The sequence below is a fragment of the Oryza brachyantha genome, chromosome 5 (assembly GCF_000231095.2).
Source record: "Oryza brachyantha chromosome 5, ObraRS2, whole genome shotgun sequence".
In the NCBI taxonomy this organism is placed as follows: domain Eukaryota; kingdom Viridiplantae; phylum Streptophyta; class Magnoliopsida; order Poales; family Poaceae; genus Oryza; species Oryza brachyantha.
In genome coordinates, this window is record NC_023167.2 from 15,376,360 (window position 1) to 15,395,660 (window position 19,301).

The 19,301-nt window shown below is 39.5% G+C and overlaps 1 protein-coding gene across 1 annotated transcript; it reads right to left on the reverse strand.

Moving 5' to 3' along the window:
• Nucleotides 1–6,314: 6,314 nt before the first annotated feature.
• On the reverse strand, nucleotides 6,315–9,238 carry LOC102722770. Its single transcript, XM_006654477.3, has 2 exons — nucleotides 8,970–9,238; nucleotides 6,315–8,354 (listed from the first exon to the last, which is right to left on the reverse strand). Exon 2 carries the CDS (start codon nucleotides 8,207–8,209, stop codon nucleotides 6,530–6,532), a length of 1,680 nt encoding a protein of 559 aa, XP_006654540.1. The 5' UTR covers nucleotides 8,210–8,354; nucleotides 8,970–9,238; the 3' UTR covers nucleotides 6,315–6,529.
• Nucleotides 9,239–19,301: the final 10,063 nt, after the last annotated feature.

A 19,301-nucleotide genomic window follows, 5' to 3' on the forward strand; every position in this document is an offset into this window, starting at 1 on the left:
CGGAGACGGAGGAGAAGAAAGGCGATCTCGAGCGAAGGATCGATGGGCATGGGCTGCTGTCCCCTGGTCGACGCCTCCGGCGATCACTATATAGACCTTTGAAAGTTTGACCGTTGAACGGTCAAAGCTCCGCGAGGTTTGACTGGCGGGCTACGACGCACACATGCTGTAGTGGACGGGTCACCCACCAATGGGAGAGCGTCGATCTGCTTACGTGGACAGAGGTGGGCCACCCTAGGCCGGTGCTGGGAAGGCGGGTACGGTTTCTGGTGGCGGGCGCGCGCGGAGCGGGGAGTGACGGTCGTGAATCGTTTGTCTGACTAGTTCCGGGCGTATCGTACTATTAATACAGGCAAAAATAATTAATAATCACATTGTGCTCTGGTTAATATTTTTTTTAAGGAAACAACCCTGTGGGAAACATTTATTACCAAAGTTTTGATTTGAAATATCCTTTCTCATTTTGTTTTTGTAATTTTGCATTCGTTGCAATTTAGATTAACTTAAACCACTTTCTTCACCATATTAAACATCTCGAGTACATCAAGTTTAGCACAATGGAGAACCCACTCACCCATGTGAATTCATATTTTTGTCAAAGTAGGAGGTTATTTTTGGTTTTTAATGGAAATAAAAAAGAAACACCATATTTACAACCGAAAACTAATTTATGAATAAAACTTTGATATATATGTTCTTAACTATCTGAAAGCAAATGTTAAATAAACTATGATAAAAAAGTTCAAAATTTAAATTTTGACATATAAGTATAAACATAAGTAAAAATATAACAGCGTTAATATCTAGACATAGCTTGAGATGGAAGAAAGGTTAGGTGGTCTAAATTATAACAATGTAAAGTTAAATAGCTCAAAGTAAAACTATTAGTTAAATAGTAATAACTTTGGCAATAAAATGGTAAACACAAGTTTTTTTTGTGAATTGGAGAGCTGCCCTGTGAAGCGGTAAACCATGTCAGATGGTTGGATAGCTTAGCAAAAGTATGGATTAATTAAGGTTTGTATCGCTTTTGCGCTGCTTAAATTCTTCCCCTGTTTATACTAGTAAAATGGGCTATGATTTTTAACTCGGCTGACTGATTCCACAGTTGAAATTTGCATTTCAGGTGTCTGCTCGGACTGTATTTCAGTGACAGCTGAAGTCACAAGAGGTTGTTCTACATGGATTTCTTGTTGTTGTTAAGTGGAGCTAGAGGCTAGTGCCATGGTAGTGATCAAATTAACAAATTGACCGCTTCTTAGATTATCAATTATCGTAAATAAACAAGACCATCCGTACTCCAGAGGATGATGTTGTGCATCGACACTGCTTTGAATGAACATATTTTATTATCTTAAACTATTATTTACAAGAAATATTTAATGGTATAACTATGTATTAGTTTTTTTTTAAGATTTTCAATACCAATATTTTTGTGCTTGTTAATAGTTTAAGAGTTGAGAACGGAGATAGAGCAGTTTCATATAATAATAATAATAATAATAATAATAATAATAATAATAATAATAACAACAACAACAATAATAATAAGAACTTAGTCACTAGTTTAGACATAGGAAATGTGACTCATATAGGTTTAAATTAGGGGAAAATTAAGTGGCTCGAGTTTATAGTTAAGGTTATGAAAATTTGCATGTTTTTCTTCAAAAAAGAATTGCAGGTCAACGTTGTACAGATCTATTTTGTGTCTATATATCTGCAGAGAAGTTAAGATTATTAGCAAATCACCAAAGAAGTATAGAAAATCTATACTTTTTTAATGGTAACCAATATCGGTAGCAATGAATTGCCCATCCACACCGGCCAACCCCTGTTATAGTTTTCACATGCTATTACTTAACTTCTTAATATTACATAATAGCTGGTAAATCTAAATGGATAGCCAATAGCTACACAGAAATAATTAAGGCCGCGTTCGTTCGTACGGGGATAAGTTAACTTACCTCGGCACCGAAAACGTAGTAATAGATTAGTACATGATTAATTAATTATTAATTATTAAAAAATATAAAATAGATTAATATGATTTTTTAAAATAACTTTCCTATAGAAAATTTTTACAAAAAATACATCGTTTAACAGTTCGGGAAGTATGCGCGTGAAAAACGAGGCGGATAAGTTAACTTAGGCGTGTGAAAGAACGGGGCCTAAGGCACAGATACTACCCGATTTCATATTAGAGGATACCATGATCTTATCTAGATTTATATATATATAAAAACTAATGAATCTGGATATATATAGAACATACACTGATCTATAAATAAATCCAGATGTATTCAAAACATCTTATAATATAAAGCAAAGTAAGTATTTTCTGTAGAAAAAAGGTGGAGAATATGCTTCGTATAAAATATTCTTTTATTTTATCGTAAGTAATATTGTCATATTATTTTTTTTTCATTTTACTATTAGCAAAGGACGGGTACACGTACCATATACAGGATACCTTGTGTGAAGTCGCGACGAGGTGAGAAATGAGATCGACATGTAGCAAGGAACGTGCGTGCATCCATATGATCATAATATTGGCGTGGTGGACACGCACGCACGTTTGATCTCCAGCCGCGTGTGTTCTTATTAGTGAGCGAGTGAGCACTCCTGAGGCGTGAATTAATGGAACAGAGGCCCACGCTTAATTTGGATGCGTAAATCACTTGTCACATGGAGAAACGGCAAAAAAATTTCTTGGTGAGAGTACGTACAAACGGACCGCGCGCGCTAGACCGTAGACTTACTTGCACCTCACCCGCGCGTGCATTCACTCGATCGATCTAGGGCGTTACACACTGCTGCAAATTGGCCAATATGCATGCATGCATGGATGGACCACCTGACGCACGCCTAGCTAATAGCGACTCGTCCATCTTAATTAAACCAACTAATCTTTGACAGGCACTTCTTTTTTGCTCGTTTGATTTGATTCGTATATAGCGGCACGATCACGTACAGCTAAACCGCCATCCGCGATCGGTCAAAACTAATAAACGATCGAGCTAGGCTTATGAATTATGATATGTGTTGGCTGTACACAAGGTCCCATCATAGGTGATGGCCTATGTGTGATGAGGTTATTTTGGAATGCCCCTAGTCACAGATGACATCTCCGATGAATCTACAAAATAAACCGTCATGAATTACACGTCTTATGTACACACACTACATCTCGTCACCGGATCATTCGTTACAATCCATTAGAGATCACTTTTGCTATTGATCAGACGTTTGATATTTTGTTATTCTATCAAACACGCGCGTAATGCATGGGGTGCTTAGAGGGAGGGGGCGTGTATAAGTTTTTTGACTTGCGTGAATGCCTTCAGATTATCATCCAACGACTTTGACTGGATTTAATTGATGTAATTAAAATTTTCAAACGTTTGATCAATAGGCGGACCCATTAGAGATATTATGACCATATCTAATTGGTTTGGAACTTCTACATAAATATATATTTAGGATCTCCATATCTACCCTCCGGCTAATTAAAGGGGTCTGTCGCCTTCACATTTAGGTAGAGAGCAATAATGGCGCGAATATTGTTTGCTTTTTTAGGAAAATAAAAATTCTATATACATAATTATCTTTGACGTGTTTTCACTGAAGTCCATTAAAGATTAAATCCCTTTCTGGGTTTGTCTCATCGTCAGGGGTGTAAGTGGTCTGGCCCGTTAACCCGCTTAGGCTAATTAAGTAGGTAATCCACTGGGCTACCCACTTATTTGGTCTATAAGTGGGTCCGTAGGTTGGCCCACTTACACCACTGCTCATTGCCTTTGACGAACTATTACTATAGCCTGTCATAGTTATTATAGGTGGACACCCGACATAGATGATATGTCCATATCATTTACTACTTATTTATGACTAGGCTCCCACCTGACATTGACGAGGGTTACGGTCCGTCTTAGGCCGTCGGTTTCTCAACTGTGATAGAACGTGTATACACGCTTTCACACACTTTCATATTAAACTAATGTGAGAGCCAACATTTTTCACCCTCATCTTTTCGCTTATGCTTATGTTTATAAGCCAATATTTAAATTTTCAATCTTAAATTTGTAGTTGATTTTGGAGTTCTTTTACCGAAACTTATTTTTCAATCTTGACTTTTATATCGCTATATATAAAATTTATATTCACAAATTATTTTTTGTTTGTCAATATACCGTTTAACTTTTTCTATGAAAAAACCAAACAATAATCTCATCTTATTGTCATCAGCCGTCACTTAAAAATGTACCGAGTGGTAATCTCTTATAATACCCTTCCTAGTACATCGGTTGGTAAGCCGTAAAAGATTTAACCATACATAATCTTTTGATTGTCCCATCAAATAAGACATAAGTGGAGGATTAAGTAAGGCCAAGATCGTTTTGGATTATACGATACAAATTGTGTGCAGATTATTTGTATCACGATTTTAAAGGCATAATTTCAAGTAAATTATACTTTGGACCATATTTTATTACCTAAATTTTATTTTGGATTACCCTTACACCTATTTTTCACTTTAGACCAAGTAAATTTACCATTATCGTGGTTTATAATAACATATGTTTAATGGTGGTACAAAACAAAACTTGGATAATAAAATATGGCCTAAAGTACAACATACTCTATAACTTATCTATAACTTATCTAAGAACGTCTTACATTGATATTACTTAAACATAAGCATATTGTCACTAGCTTAGATGTATAAATTTGTAGTACTACAAATTTGTTAAAGAGATGTATAAATTTTCCACCCCCACATTTTCCACTCCCATCTCTTTCTTTCATTTATATATTTAATGCATCTCTTACACGAGAGTTAATTCTCATTGTCTCTAGCTCAGATGTGCAATAGAATGATTATAGTCTCCTAGCATTATACTTGTTCTTTAGAAGTAAAATCATGCAAGACCGTAAAATCACCCTCTTCTCTTCCTTTTGCACCATCTCCCTTAACTATTCTAGATTTGCACGCAACATGCCAGGTTCACATCTTCTTAAATGTGATCTTTATACGTTATTTAACTATTTATTAATTTTTCCGTGTAAATATAGGAAATATAAGCTACGTTTATAGGTTTTAATAAATAAGATAACGTAGTTTTCAGCGAATATAAAAAATCAGAGGGAGCATGTTGTAAGGGCCACTTCACCCACAAGTGCACAACTTGTAGTTGAACCAGCCACTGATTTGAAGGCGCACACATACGTGGCCTAAGTTAATCCCACTTAAACCGTGTTCAGCAAGGGAGAAATGAGGATTAGTTATCTGATACGGAAAACGTTGTAAGTTTACGATTAATTAATTATTAATTATAAAAATATAAAATAGATTAATATGATTTTTTAAAAGTAACTTTCTTATTAAATATTTTTATAAAAATATAACATTTAATAGTTTAGTAAGCGTGTGCACGAAAAACATGGAAACCAAGGTAATAAAATGAGGCAGCCGAACGCGGACTTCCTAGTTGCGGTAATGTCCTTTATTTCTTAAGATGACGCAACTTGCTAGCTACAGCAGCATGCATTTCAATGGTGCATGACACCAGTTCAGAACACTGCGTGGCAACTGACTATTCAACGTGGACTAGTCATAGTATCGTAACCCAAACGTTGCCATTTTTGCACCTAGAATCTTGCGGTTTTTCTGTGTGCGCGTGATCTCATATCATCATAACGCGCATGAATGTTCGCCGTTTTATGCCAGCTAATGTTCAAGGGGCGGTCAGAACTCTGAACTCAGTAACAGAACTTTCTTTCTTAGAACTTGCCTCCCAAGGAGAAGCAGATAAATGTACTCGATATGATATGCAATCGTTTATTTAGCTTCACTCGTAAAAAGAATGGTCTGTTGTTTTCATATCAGACTGGTTGAACCAAGAAGAGAACCAGTCCTAAATTCCTAATGGAGCCTTCATCTGCAAGTACTGCTGCTCGCGATAATGCATATGTTCTACACAGTAGCTGTGCCTTTCAGGCTTTCATTGACTTGGCATGTTACAGAAATGAGTTTAGTTTTTATCAACGTATAACATCAGATGATTTCAGATGATGGAACGGACCGACGGCGCTGAAGCTGTCAAACAACATTCCAATATCAAAATGAAAAATTAGATGTTGAATCCTGAAGCAAAAAAGGCATCGCGCTAGAGTTTTGCGAATGATGAATACGGAGTAAGAAATAGTCAGGTTAGTCAGGGGAGAACTGAATAGTCTATAGGCGACAACAGGAACACTAACCGCAGGGTCCAGTACGTTATCATTGGTTAACCATGAATTGCCCAACCCAAAACTGGATAGTAAAAGACTCGCTAACCATTCACTTCACCTCAAAAATAAATCTTACAGAGCAGGACAGAACAGAACTGAAAGGAATGGTCTATACATTTCATAAGCAAGGGCAGTTGCACTGAAGCTGCAGATGAAGAAAAGGAGTATGGTGGTTTTCTTTACATCAAATATACAAATTAGACTGGTAATAACTATTGCTTACCTGCGTTGCCCCAAGCTATGATTCGGGCTCACCGTCTCTGTGGAAAACAGATGGAGTAGGCGCCTTCATCATCCTGTCACCCATTGTTGGTGAACCACCAAGAGGGCTAGGTCCAGGTGACCTTCGTGGAGCTGGTGGGCTCTCCATAATAAAGATTGATGGACTGGCAGTGCTGCTCCCGTATGGTGAACCTGGATTTGATCTAAAAAGAGGCAGACCATCTTCGCGCGATAATGGGGTCATTACACGCTGGCTTCTCGCAGTAATCTGCTCTGTGTATGACCTATCTTCTGCAATATCATAATAATCGGCAGTTCTCACCTCCTGAGCAAGGGAGCATGAACAGCAGCACAACCACTGGAAGCAATCTGTAGCTTCTGCACTGCGGCAGCAGAAGTTGTTTGCAGGGAGGTTAAATCTCTTTCTCATCTGTATTCTCCAAAAGCCACCATACAGTAAGCCGAAAAAGCAAAGTGCGACACCGGTGAGCCCCAATGCTGCTTTAAGATTTTCATTGTCGATATTGCCAGCAGCCAGGATGAATACGAAGAATGGAGCAAGGCAAAAGAGCAGAAATGTAGCAATATGGACATACATGTTACCAAATCCAAGCCTCTGCATATTCCATCCAAAAACACAGCAACTGCAGAAAATTGACAAGTAAGCAAGAGATATATTGTCCCAGAAATCCATTAGTCCACCAACCCACTCAGGCCTACTCTCTACGAAACGGCGCTCTTCACTTTGAATGAAAGAATATCTCTTTTCAAGTGATGATCGTGTAGTTGCTGGTCTGCCCCCCTGAATTGACGTCAGTACAGTTTGTGCTTCTTGATCAACTTCAGTCAGTTCTGTGTCATAATCCTTCCCAAGAGGACTGATGATGTTATACAATCCGGCGAATGCTGCAGCCCCGATTGCAACAGAAATGGTCAGGCCAACACCAATAGGAGGTCGTTTAGATCTGCGGTATCCTAGGTTGAGACCGCATAAGGCATACTGAGCAAAGCAATTCAAATTAAGAAGGAATACGACCACCATCATGTGCATCCATTCATTGGGCTTGTATGTTCCATTTTTGCAATATGTTTTCCTAAGCATTAAAATGTCCTTTTGCTCCCATCTACACAAAAGCACAAAGTTATATATCCGCTTTGGGTGTTGATAAAGGCACATGAGTGTGAATAATGCATTCAAAATCTGGTTGTTTACTTCAAACCAGGTGTCTCTCTGTGATTTGGTAGGCAAAGCACGATTGAGCATTCCAGTCATGACAAGGAATAGTATCGCACCAGATACAGCCACACAAGCAATCCAAACAAAAAGGGCCATATTAAGAGGCTCTTTTATCCAATCCTTGCACATTACCCACATATGGCCCCAATTAATTTTCCTGATAAACTGGAAGTGCTCGTGATTATCATGGCCGTCGGAGTGGATGGAACGTGAGAACTCATCTCGCTCAAGTGCAAGCTGTCGAAACTTGAACGAAGGCGAAGGACCCAACTTTTTAAACCTGGCACCACTGGAAAAGCGATCACAGAAATTCAGAAACCCATTCCGCTGCATCCCTTGTCGTGAAACACCCTGAGTAGAGAGAGTATCGGCACCTGTGGCTCCACTACCATTGTCCAATGTTGTCGGTTCTACTTGTTCAGCATCTTCTTTGAGATCTTCATCACCATTGGAGACCATTTTGTCGAGCTGGAGTCTCAGATAGTATATGCAATCTAAACCTCTCTCCAACCTATTTTCAGCCTCAAGATGAAATGTTCCAGAGAAGGGGCTGATGTGCTATATGTTTGCAAGAATAAACATACATATTATTGCCTGCCAAGTTCTGCACAAACATCAAGAAACCCATAATGAACCAAACGACCCATTATTGTTATCAATTTTGACGAAATACTGGAATTAAGTGCACAATGCAATTGCTACTATTTATTGCTAAACTAGCTCCCTACAGAGATCAACCACCACAAAGTGCAAAATCAATCGTCCATGCAAGCATTAGCTATTGTGCAACTTCCTTTCCTATTAAGATTATCCATTGTATCTGTTGCCATACATCATTATTAAAGTTACTAACACTACTGGTAGCAAAAATTACTTGTGCACCGGAAAAATTGGCGTTTGCCGCTTGAAATACTGCCAATTTGGGCACCGAAGCGTTTGTAATTGACGACGAACGCCAATAAACCCCCATCTATCTCAACACACAAGTACACAACCCATGATTCCGAGTTAGCTACTACTTAGTCTACTATCGAAGAAACAAGTGAAGGAGCGCTAAAATAACTGGGAGAAGAAGCAAGTGCGGGGTGAGGCGACCAACAGCTCGCGCCCGCGCACTCCATCGTCAACCAGAGAAGAAGCACGGAAGCACGAACGGATCCAAATATGCAGCATCTATCCGTTTATACAGGAAGAATCAGAGAAAGAAACGGTTGCTCACCACCACCCGCCGCGGCGAGCCCAGCGGGGTGGCCCGCAAGGGAAGGCAGCCCGCCAGCCGCCCCGCACCGGATCCTTGCCTTCCTCCTCCCGTCAGCCGCCAGCCGCCGCTTCGGGGGAGCCGATGGGTGGGGGGGGGGAGAGAGATTTGGGTACGGGGACGGAGCGGAGGAAGCCAAGGGGGGGTAACCGCGACGACGAGAGGGGGCGGAGTCAACATGGGCTCCGCGCAAAGTCAGATTCCACAGTCTCGTTTCCCCCGCTCCCCCTCCGTCGCACGCCGCCGTGCCGAGCCGTCACGGCGAGCATCCGGCGTGGACGGAGAGAAAAGCACGCGTTCGAGATGGACGAAACGGAGCGGCACGAACGGTCTGAACGGCGCGTGTTGTCTCAGCGTTTGCGTGGAGACACGCGGAAGCTGTACGCCCCTTTTTTTTTCTTCTTCTTCTTTTTCTCGTCTCTCGTTATAATCGTTTTTTTTTTCCCTTCTCTCGTCCGCTTTTGCGTACTGATACCACCGTTTTGCAGCGTCTAGATGGAGCTTTTTCCTGGTGGGCGGCGAAAGAATGGTGTGTAGACTGTCATTAGATGGATGTTTCCTGGAGTCGTAATTGGAAAAGCAGAATAATTATTGGGGGTCGGGTCAGCCGTTGAGCTTCGGTGGCAGTTGCAGATTATTAGCAAGATGATGGCGTGGTGGACAGTTAAGTATGATTAAGTTTCAATCGGTTGGAAATTATTCATAGATTTTTGGCGTGCACTACGCAAGTGCCCCTGATTTACGTGGAATAGGATCCTCTAACTTACCATATCGCTGACATCATATAGACCCATACACTACACAGTGGGGCACTCTCAGTATCTTTAGAGAAACTTTTTCCGATTTATTCATAGAATTTGGCTGCTAACCAAGAAGCTTGACAATAATGTTCCATCCATTAGAAAACTATATATAAAGAATTTAAAGTTTGTTATACAATATAAACATTTATAGTACTACTTATTATATCTGTCACATTCTATTCAATTTTATTTCATCTTACCAAAAAAGGGCACCAAAATTATTTTTTCTTGACTTCAATCTATACCAAATATTATAGAAATTTTTTATTTTAGAATGAGTGAGTAAAATAGTGTATATAAATTTCAAAGAAAAATAAAATATTTGAGCCATCTGATCGTGCTGGGCTAGATTATATTGGTGTAGACCATATGCTATATATCTTAAAAATAGTAGAAGTTAAGACATGTATACCAAATATACTGCTACTTTTAAAATAAAAATAGAAAAAAGTAAGAGTTATATATAAAATCCAATTACACTTTTTTTAATAGTTGTATATAAAATCCAATTATATTCCTAGATTCATATGGAAACCGTACTTGTGTTTATAGAGATAAAATATATATCAAATCTAATTCTACTTTTTTTCAAGTTTAATGCAAAATTATATAGGGAATCCCCTAGTTGTATATAAAACACATCGTGTAGTTACGAAGGTCATTTTTCCTTTTATTTTAGATGGTGTCCTTCAATCTGGGACAAGAAAATGGATTTATACATTTTCTCTGTGTAAGAACCTTTTAGTACGTGGACGGCCCACGATTGATGGTTGTGGTTGCATCATGTGTGTCGCCTACGTGGAACACCTGGCCCAATACGAGCATCGCACAGCCCAGCCCAGCCCAGGTACTAAGCCAGCTTTAACAGGGCTCATACGCGTTTAGTTTCAGATCCAGTACTACAGGCCTGTTTTGCACGGCTCCTATATAGCAGGATCCTAAACCAAACAATTTTAGTTTTAGTAAAACGGGCTAGATTATATAAAAAAAACAAACTAGAGTTTGGCCACGTTCGGTTGGATATTAGTTATCCAGTGCGGAAAAAGTAATAACAAGATTAGTACATAATTAATTAATTTTTAGTAATAAAAATTATAAAATAGATTAGTATAATTTTTAAAGAAATTTTCTATATAAAACTTTCAAAAAAAATCATATCGTTTAACTGTTTAGAAAACGTACGTATAGAAAAAAAAGAAAATCTAAGTTATTTATACGAGTGCCGAACGTGGCCTTAGAGCTAATTTCGAGTAGGTCTACCGGTCCGCTCCAGAGTCGTCTTGTAGAGTTATTGTTGGAGTCTCCCTACCCAACATGCCCTATGCAAAATATGCTCATGCTAAACAGTGTGTTCGTCACCATGTGTAAAGGGTGAAATCATCGATCCAAGACTGATCCAGGCTAATTATTAGTGGAGTCACACGACATAATTATAAACAGAGTAAGAGAATCTATCTGTAGATAACGGAATAATTAGTGTGGACAAGACAACGAATAACCTGTAAACCCGAATTGATCGATGGATCAGGTGTCAATCCGAATGATATCCGACAAGACATCAATCACCGTATGAATCTTCGTCCTGCGCAGAGGAAAAATAATGACATGACCCCATCGATGTAGATTGGGTAAATCGACGGTGTGTTAAAGGCATTGGTTAGAACTATTCATTCATCTAAACTAGTTTTATTCTTAATATCTTTTTTAATACACTGGATCATCCATATATGTTCATGTATATTTAATACTTTATTTAGGTGCTCAGAAATTTAATGTGATGTTTTTGGAAACTAAACGTGGCCAAGTCTATAAGCATAATCCTCTTCTCCGAAGAATCATAAACTAGAAAAACGAATTCCACACATAAATCTATATCTAGAAATTCATTTATTTGGACCGAGAGAGTGAGCACTACCCTAGAAAAAAAAAGCCGGGCTATCCGTACCGGTTTCCTAGTACCGGCATAGAATCGGCACTCACAAGTTCAAAAATAAGAGTATTTTTTTCATTCTTAAGTAGGTATCATTGAGACATCACTGTTTTCTATGTAAAACCACTAAATTTTACATAGAAAACAGTGATATCTCCTGATACCTTCTTAAGGATGGTAAAATTGCTCTCAAAATAAACATCTGGTATAAATAAATAATATTTATGCTAGATTCAGTAAATAACCGTCACAAAAATTTTGGTGGCTTATTTGTGCCGGATACCATAGCTTGTTCAGCACTTCAGCATAAATAGAATCCTCATATGTGTCAGGTATATTTTTGAACCGACGTAAAACAAGCAGCAAATACCAATGACTTCTGCGTCCTACCACTAGAGATGCATAAAGTTGCTCTCACAAATCACCATCAAGTTCGTGTTTTTTCCATGATTTCAGCAGTGGCCATGGTTTTCGATTTTGCGAGGGCGGGTGGGCTGGTTTGCAGTTGAGTACGTGACAGCTGTATATACATTGATTAATCCCTAAAAGAAGTTGTCATTACAGGCTACTAATATGCTAAATTTTATTGTTTATGGGATGGGCTGGTTTGCAGTGCATACCAAAAATAACATATTATATTGCAAGATATAAATTAAAGTTCGACTTAACTATATATCAAAACATTTATGCACTAGTAAAACTCATGTACCGATTAGATATGGCGGGTAAACGAGCGAACTTATATCGGTAGTGGCTAACCACAATAATGCCCATTTATTTAGCTACCGAGAATTTTATCTATGGATAAATACATATCCGGAGTGATTATTGTAATATATATTATAGACGACATCATAGTCACCTCAAACTGCCCATGATCCTCCTCTCAAAGCGTCTATATCTACATTCTGATTCTTACACCTCTCCTCCCCATGTTGAGGGGTAGCATAGGTCATTCCCCAGAAACTTGTGCCCGTTCCTCCTTCGATTTCACCTTCAAGAGGCAAGTCCGCGACGTGTTGGGGGCCGTCTCTCCTTGCAGGCGAGGCCTGACGGCTCCAATATCACAGACACTGGTGGCTGTCTAATTAACTGCAGGCTGCTACTCACCAAGGAACCTAGTTTCTTTGATTCGGTGGTGATCTTGATCATTTGGCTTAGCTTGTTTGAAAGGAGCGGAATGCTGCCATTTCAAAATGTCCACTCCTCACCTTCTATTTTGGCTGACATGATCATGCATGAGCTGTGTAGCTGGCGACAAGACAAGATAGTCAGGCCAGTTTTTTTTCTGTCTCTATGGGCGGGTTGCTTTAGCCTTAGACCATGTTTTACGTGGTTCCTTTAGTCCTATGACTAAACCTTTAGTCACTGCTTTAGTCTGTGTTGTTTAGTTCAAGTGACTAAAGGGTAACTAATGAGCACTGCTTTAGTCTGTGTTGTTTGGTTCAAGTGACTAAAGGGTAACTAATGAGCAGTTATGAGTATTTGGTCTGGTGGTCCCATGACGCACGTTTAGTCCTTTTAGTCCCAAATAAGCATCTCCTTTAGAGACTTATTTTAGCACAGACTTAGTCTCTCCTGTTTAAGATTTTAGAGACTAAAAAAGACTAATATAGACTAATAAGTAGGGACTAAGCATGAACCAAACGAGATCTATTAACTGTTGCTTGTATACCTTTATTCCTTTTCATCTCAATAAAGTCTGGCAGCCGCGCGCTCGTTGGCCCAACGAGGAAAAATACACAGAAGGGAGCACGGCGTGCGAGTTGATAGGAGCACGGACGTCTAATTCATCAGAATTGACACCCATACTGGACCATTATCGTTTTTGTAAAATATTCAGCCGTATTAGGATGATGGCTTGCACAGTGAATGCCACTGCTCATGCAGGGCCAAAACTGGTACGTGAGATGCGCTGTTCGCGCGGTCCGTTCAATTGCGAGAACCTTGGAAAGCCCCAGAATTCCGCGAGTGTGGTCCTCGCGCGCGCGCGCTCTCGGTCGCGGCCAGCCGGCCACACCAGCCTCGCCGTGAGGCGTCGGCGTGTCGCCGTAAAAAACGGGGCAAAAAAAACGGAGGGCCGCGCACCGCGCGCGCGCGCGCACACATGACACAGAGACAAACTTGACACTAGTCATCGCCTCGCGCGGCGCCAATGCACGATCCTTTTGTTGTTGTTTTTTTCTCGTACGTACGTCCGTCGGTACGTGCGTGGGTCCGCTGGTGCTGGCCGGCCAGTGGTCACACGCATCATGGCAATATGGCATCATGTTCACGCGGACACCCCTATGCAACCGCAACCCAAGAGGTGGAAACAGGATTGACGAAGAGAAAGATGGGCGAAGCAAGCCAATTTTGGGGGGTTTCGCAATGTGTTTGTGTGGTGTTTTAGCGCCCGGGTTAAGCAGAGGTTTCGTCCGAACGTGAGGGCGAGAGGGGTGTGTAGCACATCTGCAAGTTGGGGAAACGCAACCAGCTAGGTGCTGCATGCTGCGGCCTATACCATTCGGAGAAGGAAACAAACGCAACACCGATCCATCAGTCCATGCCCCCATGGCTCCACGCACGGGTCACACCGGCCATCTGTCGGTCGGTCGATGGGTCTACCGTCTGTGTATAATCAATCACACGGTCCAGACCATTCAATTTGTTGCCAATAGAGACAAAGGACAATTAATCGCTGCACCGTGTGTGTACGAATGTGTCTGTTCGTGCGTGCCGTCGTATGTATGTAACGAGTACTAGCAGGTTGCTCTGCACCAAAGCAACCGGTACACTTTCGTAGTCTGTCGTATGAATCGAGCTATGCTCTCTGCATCTGCATGCAGCAGTAGTATAGTATTTAATACCGCTGCTTTTGTACGTACTGCAGTGTGTAGCAGGAGCGGTGGCGAGCACACAATTTGTTGCACACGTCTACCATTTGTTGCACACTGCACGTCATGTTAACTTAGGCCCTGTTTAATTAGTTCCTAAAAACTTTTTTCAAAAACATCACATCGAATTTTTAGACACCTAAATAAAACATTAAATATATAAATATTAAAACTAATTAAACAGTTATGAGGAAAATCATGAAACAAATCTTTTAAACCTAATTAGAACATTATTAGTCATAAGTGCTACAGTATCCAACATGTGCTAATGACGTATTAATTAGACTCAAAATATTCGTCTCGCGGTTTCCAGACAGAATCAGAAATTTGTTTTGTAATTAGAATGCGTTTAATACTTTAAATGTGTGTCAAAAACTTGATTTGATATTTTTGCAAAAAAAATTGCAAACTAAACCAGGCCTTACGGTTACCGATGAGAAATTACCCTAGTACAATAACCTCAATCTGTTCGGACGCTTTATAATGCATGGTTAGCAAACACCTACACTCATGGGAAAATATTTTCGATCACTCACTTACATATCCACTTATTTCTTACATGTCACCCATATAGTCACTAGAAGTTTGAAAAAAATGATAAGATAGGTTATGTGCGATATATCATTTCCAAACACGCAAGTTTAAATTCAGTTCTATAAGTTATAGCAAAAATAATAACTTTAACTGTGAATATACGTATAGTAATTCCAATTCACTATTTTTATTGCAAATTGTAGAAGTTGAATTTGAACTTACATATTTATGAAGTGATATATGTTATATTAATATATCTTGTCATTTTTTTTCAATTTCTACGACTATGTGGATGACACATAAGAAATGAGTTGATATCTAACTGAGTGATGAAAATACATCTCCAACACTAATGGAATTTTCCGCCTGGGACCCCTCCATGGTCTACGAGAAAATACTTGCACCGATAACTCTACATTAGTGTCAACTTTAGTGAACCAACATATAACAAACAACTATTAAAGCTAGGTTTTTAGTTAACCTGCATTAAAAACACAGCTGAGACAAGTCGAGTAAGTCACCTGTGTAAAACCGGACGGAAATCCTTAAGTGTGATGATCTCCATCCGCTCTCCATCAAGTCACCCATGTGAAAGCCACGCTAATTAAATTCCTTAAGTGTGATGATCTCCATCCCTTCTCTATTAGTCGGACAAAAAACTGTGCCGCCATTCTCTGTTCTCTAACCCATTTCTCTCTGTCCTCTCTACTTCCCCTATCTTCTCCCCCCTATAGCCGCTTGGAGTGCGGTGACCACTTCACCCCGACAATGCTATCACTAGGGGCCTCATCGAGTATGGGCAATATACAAAGCTGAGGTTCTGATCAGCGATCGCACTAGTAAGGAGATGAGGAGCTTACAAAGGCTATGGTGCCACACGCAGGCCTCTCCTTCTCAAATCCACGTCAGCGTTGTGTGCTAGCCTCTTCATCTCCTCTTCGATGGTCCTCTCCAGGATTAGGATAGGGATCTCGTAGAGACCGCTATTGACAGGAACGAGGTAAGTCTAGAGTACAACAGCGCTCTCCTTACCCTCCTCTTTCGATCTCTCTCTTTATAAGTCCTTGCGCTTCGCCTCTAAAACATTTCTTACTCTTGTCTTGCTCCTCTCTTTCTAAGCATTCTCTCTTTTTCTCATAAACTTGGACAATAGATAGAGCAGATCTAAAAGGCAATGGACGTGTTTATGTTGTTGAGATTCATTATGTGTTGATTTTTAAGGTACAATAATTGGGCACGTAGGCGCTGACTTAGTAAGTAGCACACACGGCGGGCATACAACACAGTTGTCATTGATAATCATCAACCATAATTGTCATTACGCTAAATAAATTTTTATTGCGCGCGCACACACACATATAAGTGTTTAATTGAAAGTTTCAAATTTTAGCTAGGTTAAAAGTTTCAATATTTGAGTATATTTTTTTACTTCAAGTTGGATTTTTTTAAAAATTTGAGTTCAAAGTTTCAAAAATTGAATTGAATGCTTTAACTCTAAGTTGAGAGTTTCTAAATTTGAGTTGAAAGTCTTTATTTTGTATTTGATTTGCCTTTTCAATTTTGAGTTCAAAGTTTTAATACAAGGTTAAAATTTTAAACAAACTTTATGTTGTAAAATTTATGTAAGTACTAGCTAAATACCCATGCTTTGCTACGGATTTTATGATGTGTTATCAAATTTTCTTATATGAAATAGTCACCTTAATTTTATATGTAGATATCAATCTATATTTAATTGGTTTTTAATATGAAGAAATTTAAGGGCTAAATTATAAAACTATAGTGAGAGTAGCTGGTAGTGGCAGATTTACTGCCGCTATCACCGCTCCTTTTTATAGGAGTATAGATTACCATATACGATAAAAATGACCTATGCGGAGTTCATGGTGATGGAATCGTTTTTCTAAAACAGATGCATAGTCATGTCTTTGTCGACATAGCATGCACATGCGTGGTTCCACCTTAACTCGAGGTGTGTTCGAAATTAGTGGGCACGTCAAATGTCGTGGGTAGATATTTTGTTCTGATTTTATTTAGAATGAGATGTATTGATGTGTTAAATCGATTCTGCGATTTTGTTAACTCATATTATATAAATTGTTGATTGACTATGCTACTCTGCAGTATTAATATGTGAACTTGCGAACTCAATTCCATAATTTTGTATTGATCTGTTTGATCCGCTTACATTTGTAAAAAGTGCTGGCCCTCACATCCAGCACCGAAGGCCTTCCTCGTCAGTATCTCCCAAGTCTTGTTTCGGTTGAGGAATCGACGCTGACAAGTCTTTCCAATGTGTTAAGCAGCGTACGTAACTAACTCTACGCGGGTACTTATTATGTAGTTCTGCCTTGAAAGAATGTAGTAAAGTTGTACGCAAGGAAGGATAGGCAGGATTAATTGTTGAATCGCACGTACGGTCGACAGGTACGTAGCCGAGCAGCGTGCCGGCCGCCCAAATTTCCATTGGATTCATCGTCTGCACGGCTGCACCCCCAAGATTAACTACTGTCAACGAGCTAGGGAGTACGTGCATTTCCAGTCCAGGCACCACAAGCTATCTCTGCTTATCACTTCTTGCACTCCTTCCAAGTGTAAGTACTAAGACTTCGTATGGTTAAAGGATAACTTTACCACAGTCTAACTTATTGACCATGAGTATGGTAACGTTTGGCTAAATAATAAGTCCATGACATATTTGTGCCAATGAGTTAGAAAAATATAGCTTAATTATCATAATTATAGTAACCAACCAAAAATAACCGTCTAATAAAATGTGGTACGCATAATACATGATGGACGATGGTAAGTGCAGATCCGTCATCCGTGTTGGGTGGGCTAGAGCCCCTCTTATTGGAGCCCCTTAGCCCTTCCAATAAATTAAATTTCTATTATTATTATTGAAGGAAATAAATGTTTGGAGGTGTCACGAAGCAGTCTAAATAAAAGATTGAAGAAGATATTAACTCTTTCTAATATTTTCTTTTTAGATCCGTCACTGAATGACGACGGGTCAGGAACCAAACTGCGTAGTGCATTTTCAGGCCTACATATGCACAACATAAATCAAGCTCGTCGTCGATTGGTATCGTTAAAAGCTGGTGAGAATTCACAAATGGTGAGCACATGCATACTAATCCAAAGTGCCGGCTAGGGTTGTCGGGCAATGGTGATATACCTGGGGCCATGGAATGATGTGACGGTGAGCTAATAATTAACTCGCAGCTGACCTTAGAATAGGAGTTCTCGATCAGAATATGTCCTGTTAGGTGATGAACGTTGATCGAACCATGGCCACCCGTTAAGAGAGTTGGGGCAAATATCTTCAACAGAAGGTTGCAACAGAACAAAAACAACGTTGGACTTGCACAGTACAGAACCTTTACAGCTATGATTTGTGAATGCTGTCTTCCCACGCTCGCTCGCTCCAACTCACCCTTTACAAGGAACATCAAAGCAAAAGCGGGGCAGCTCGATCGTGCACCAAACGGATTCCCAAAGAAGAAGCTCTCAAGAGGATGTGGGGGCGCCTGCTAGCTAGTGTGTGAGCCCCCCCCCCCCCCCCTTTTGTTTTCCTTCTCGCCAAGCCAAGAACAATTCTTCCTTCCTTCCGCGATACATGTCACACATGGCGCTTTCTGAGGTCACACTGTTAGCTGTTACTTCCTTCGTTATACTACCTCTATCTCTAAATGTTTAACGTCGTTAACTTTTTTATACACATTTGACTATTCATCTTATTAAAAAAATTTAAATATGTAGAGCTATATATATGCATAAAAGTATATTTAACAATAAATGAAATGGTATAAAAATAATTAATAATTGTGTAAAATTTTTAATTAAGACGAATAGTCAAACGTGTATAAAAAAGTTAACGGCATCAAACATTTAAGGACGGAGGGAGGATATTATAAGACTTTCTAATCTTAACTAGATTTATTTATGTGCTAATAAATTTAGACACATATATAAAATATATACATTGATATATGGATATATCTAGACATTTTTAACAAATTTTAGAATATGTAAGGGATGAAGTAGCTAGCTACATGCCCACCAGGGTGAAAGCAGTGCATAAGTTTCCGAACGTACCGAGACTGTTTCCATAAAAATGATATGGTTTTCAATTGTTTTGAATTGGCGT

What these genes read in the sequence shown, in the direction of transcription:
- LOC102722770 (XM_006654477.3), bottom strand. Translation starts at nt 8,209, where the DNA reads ATGGTCTCCAATGGTGATGAAGATCTCAAAGAAGATGCTGAACAAGTA.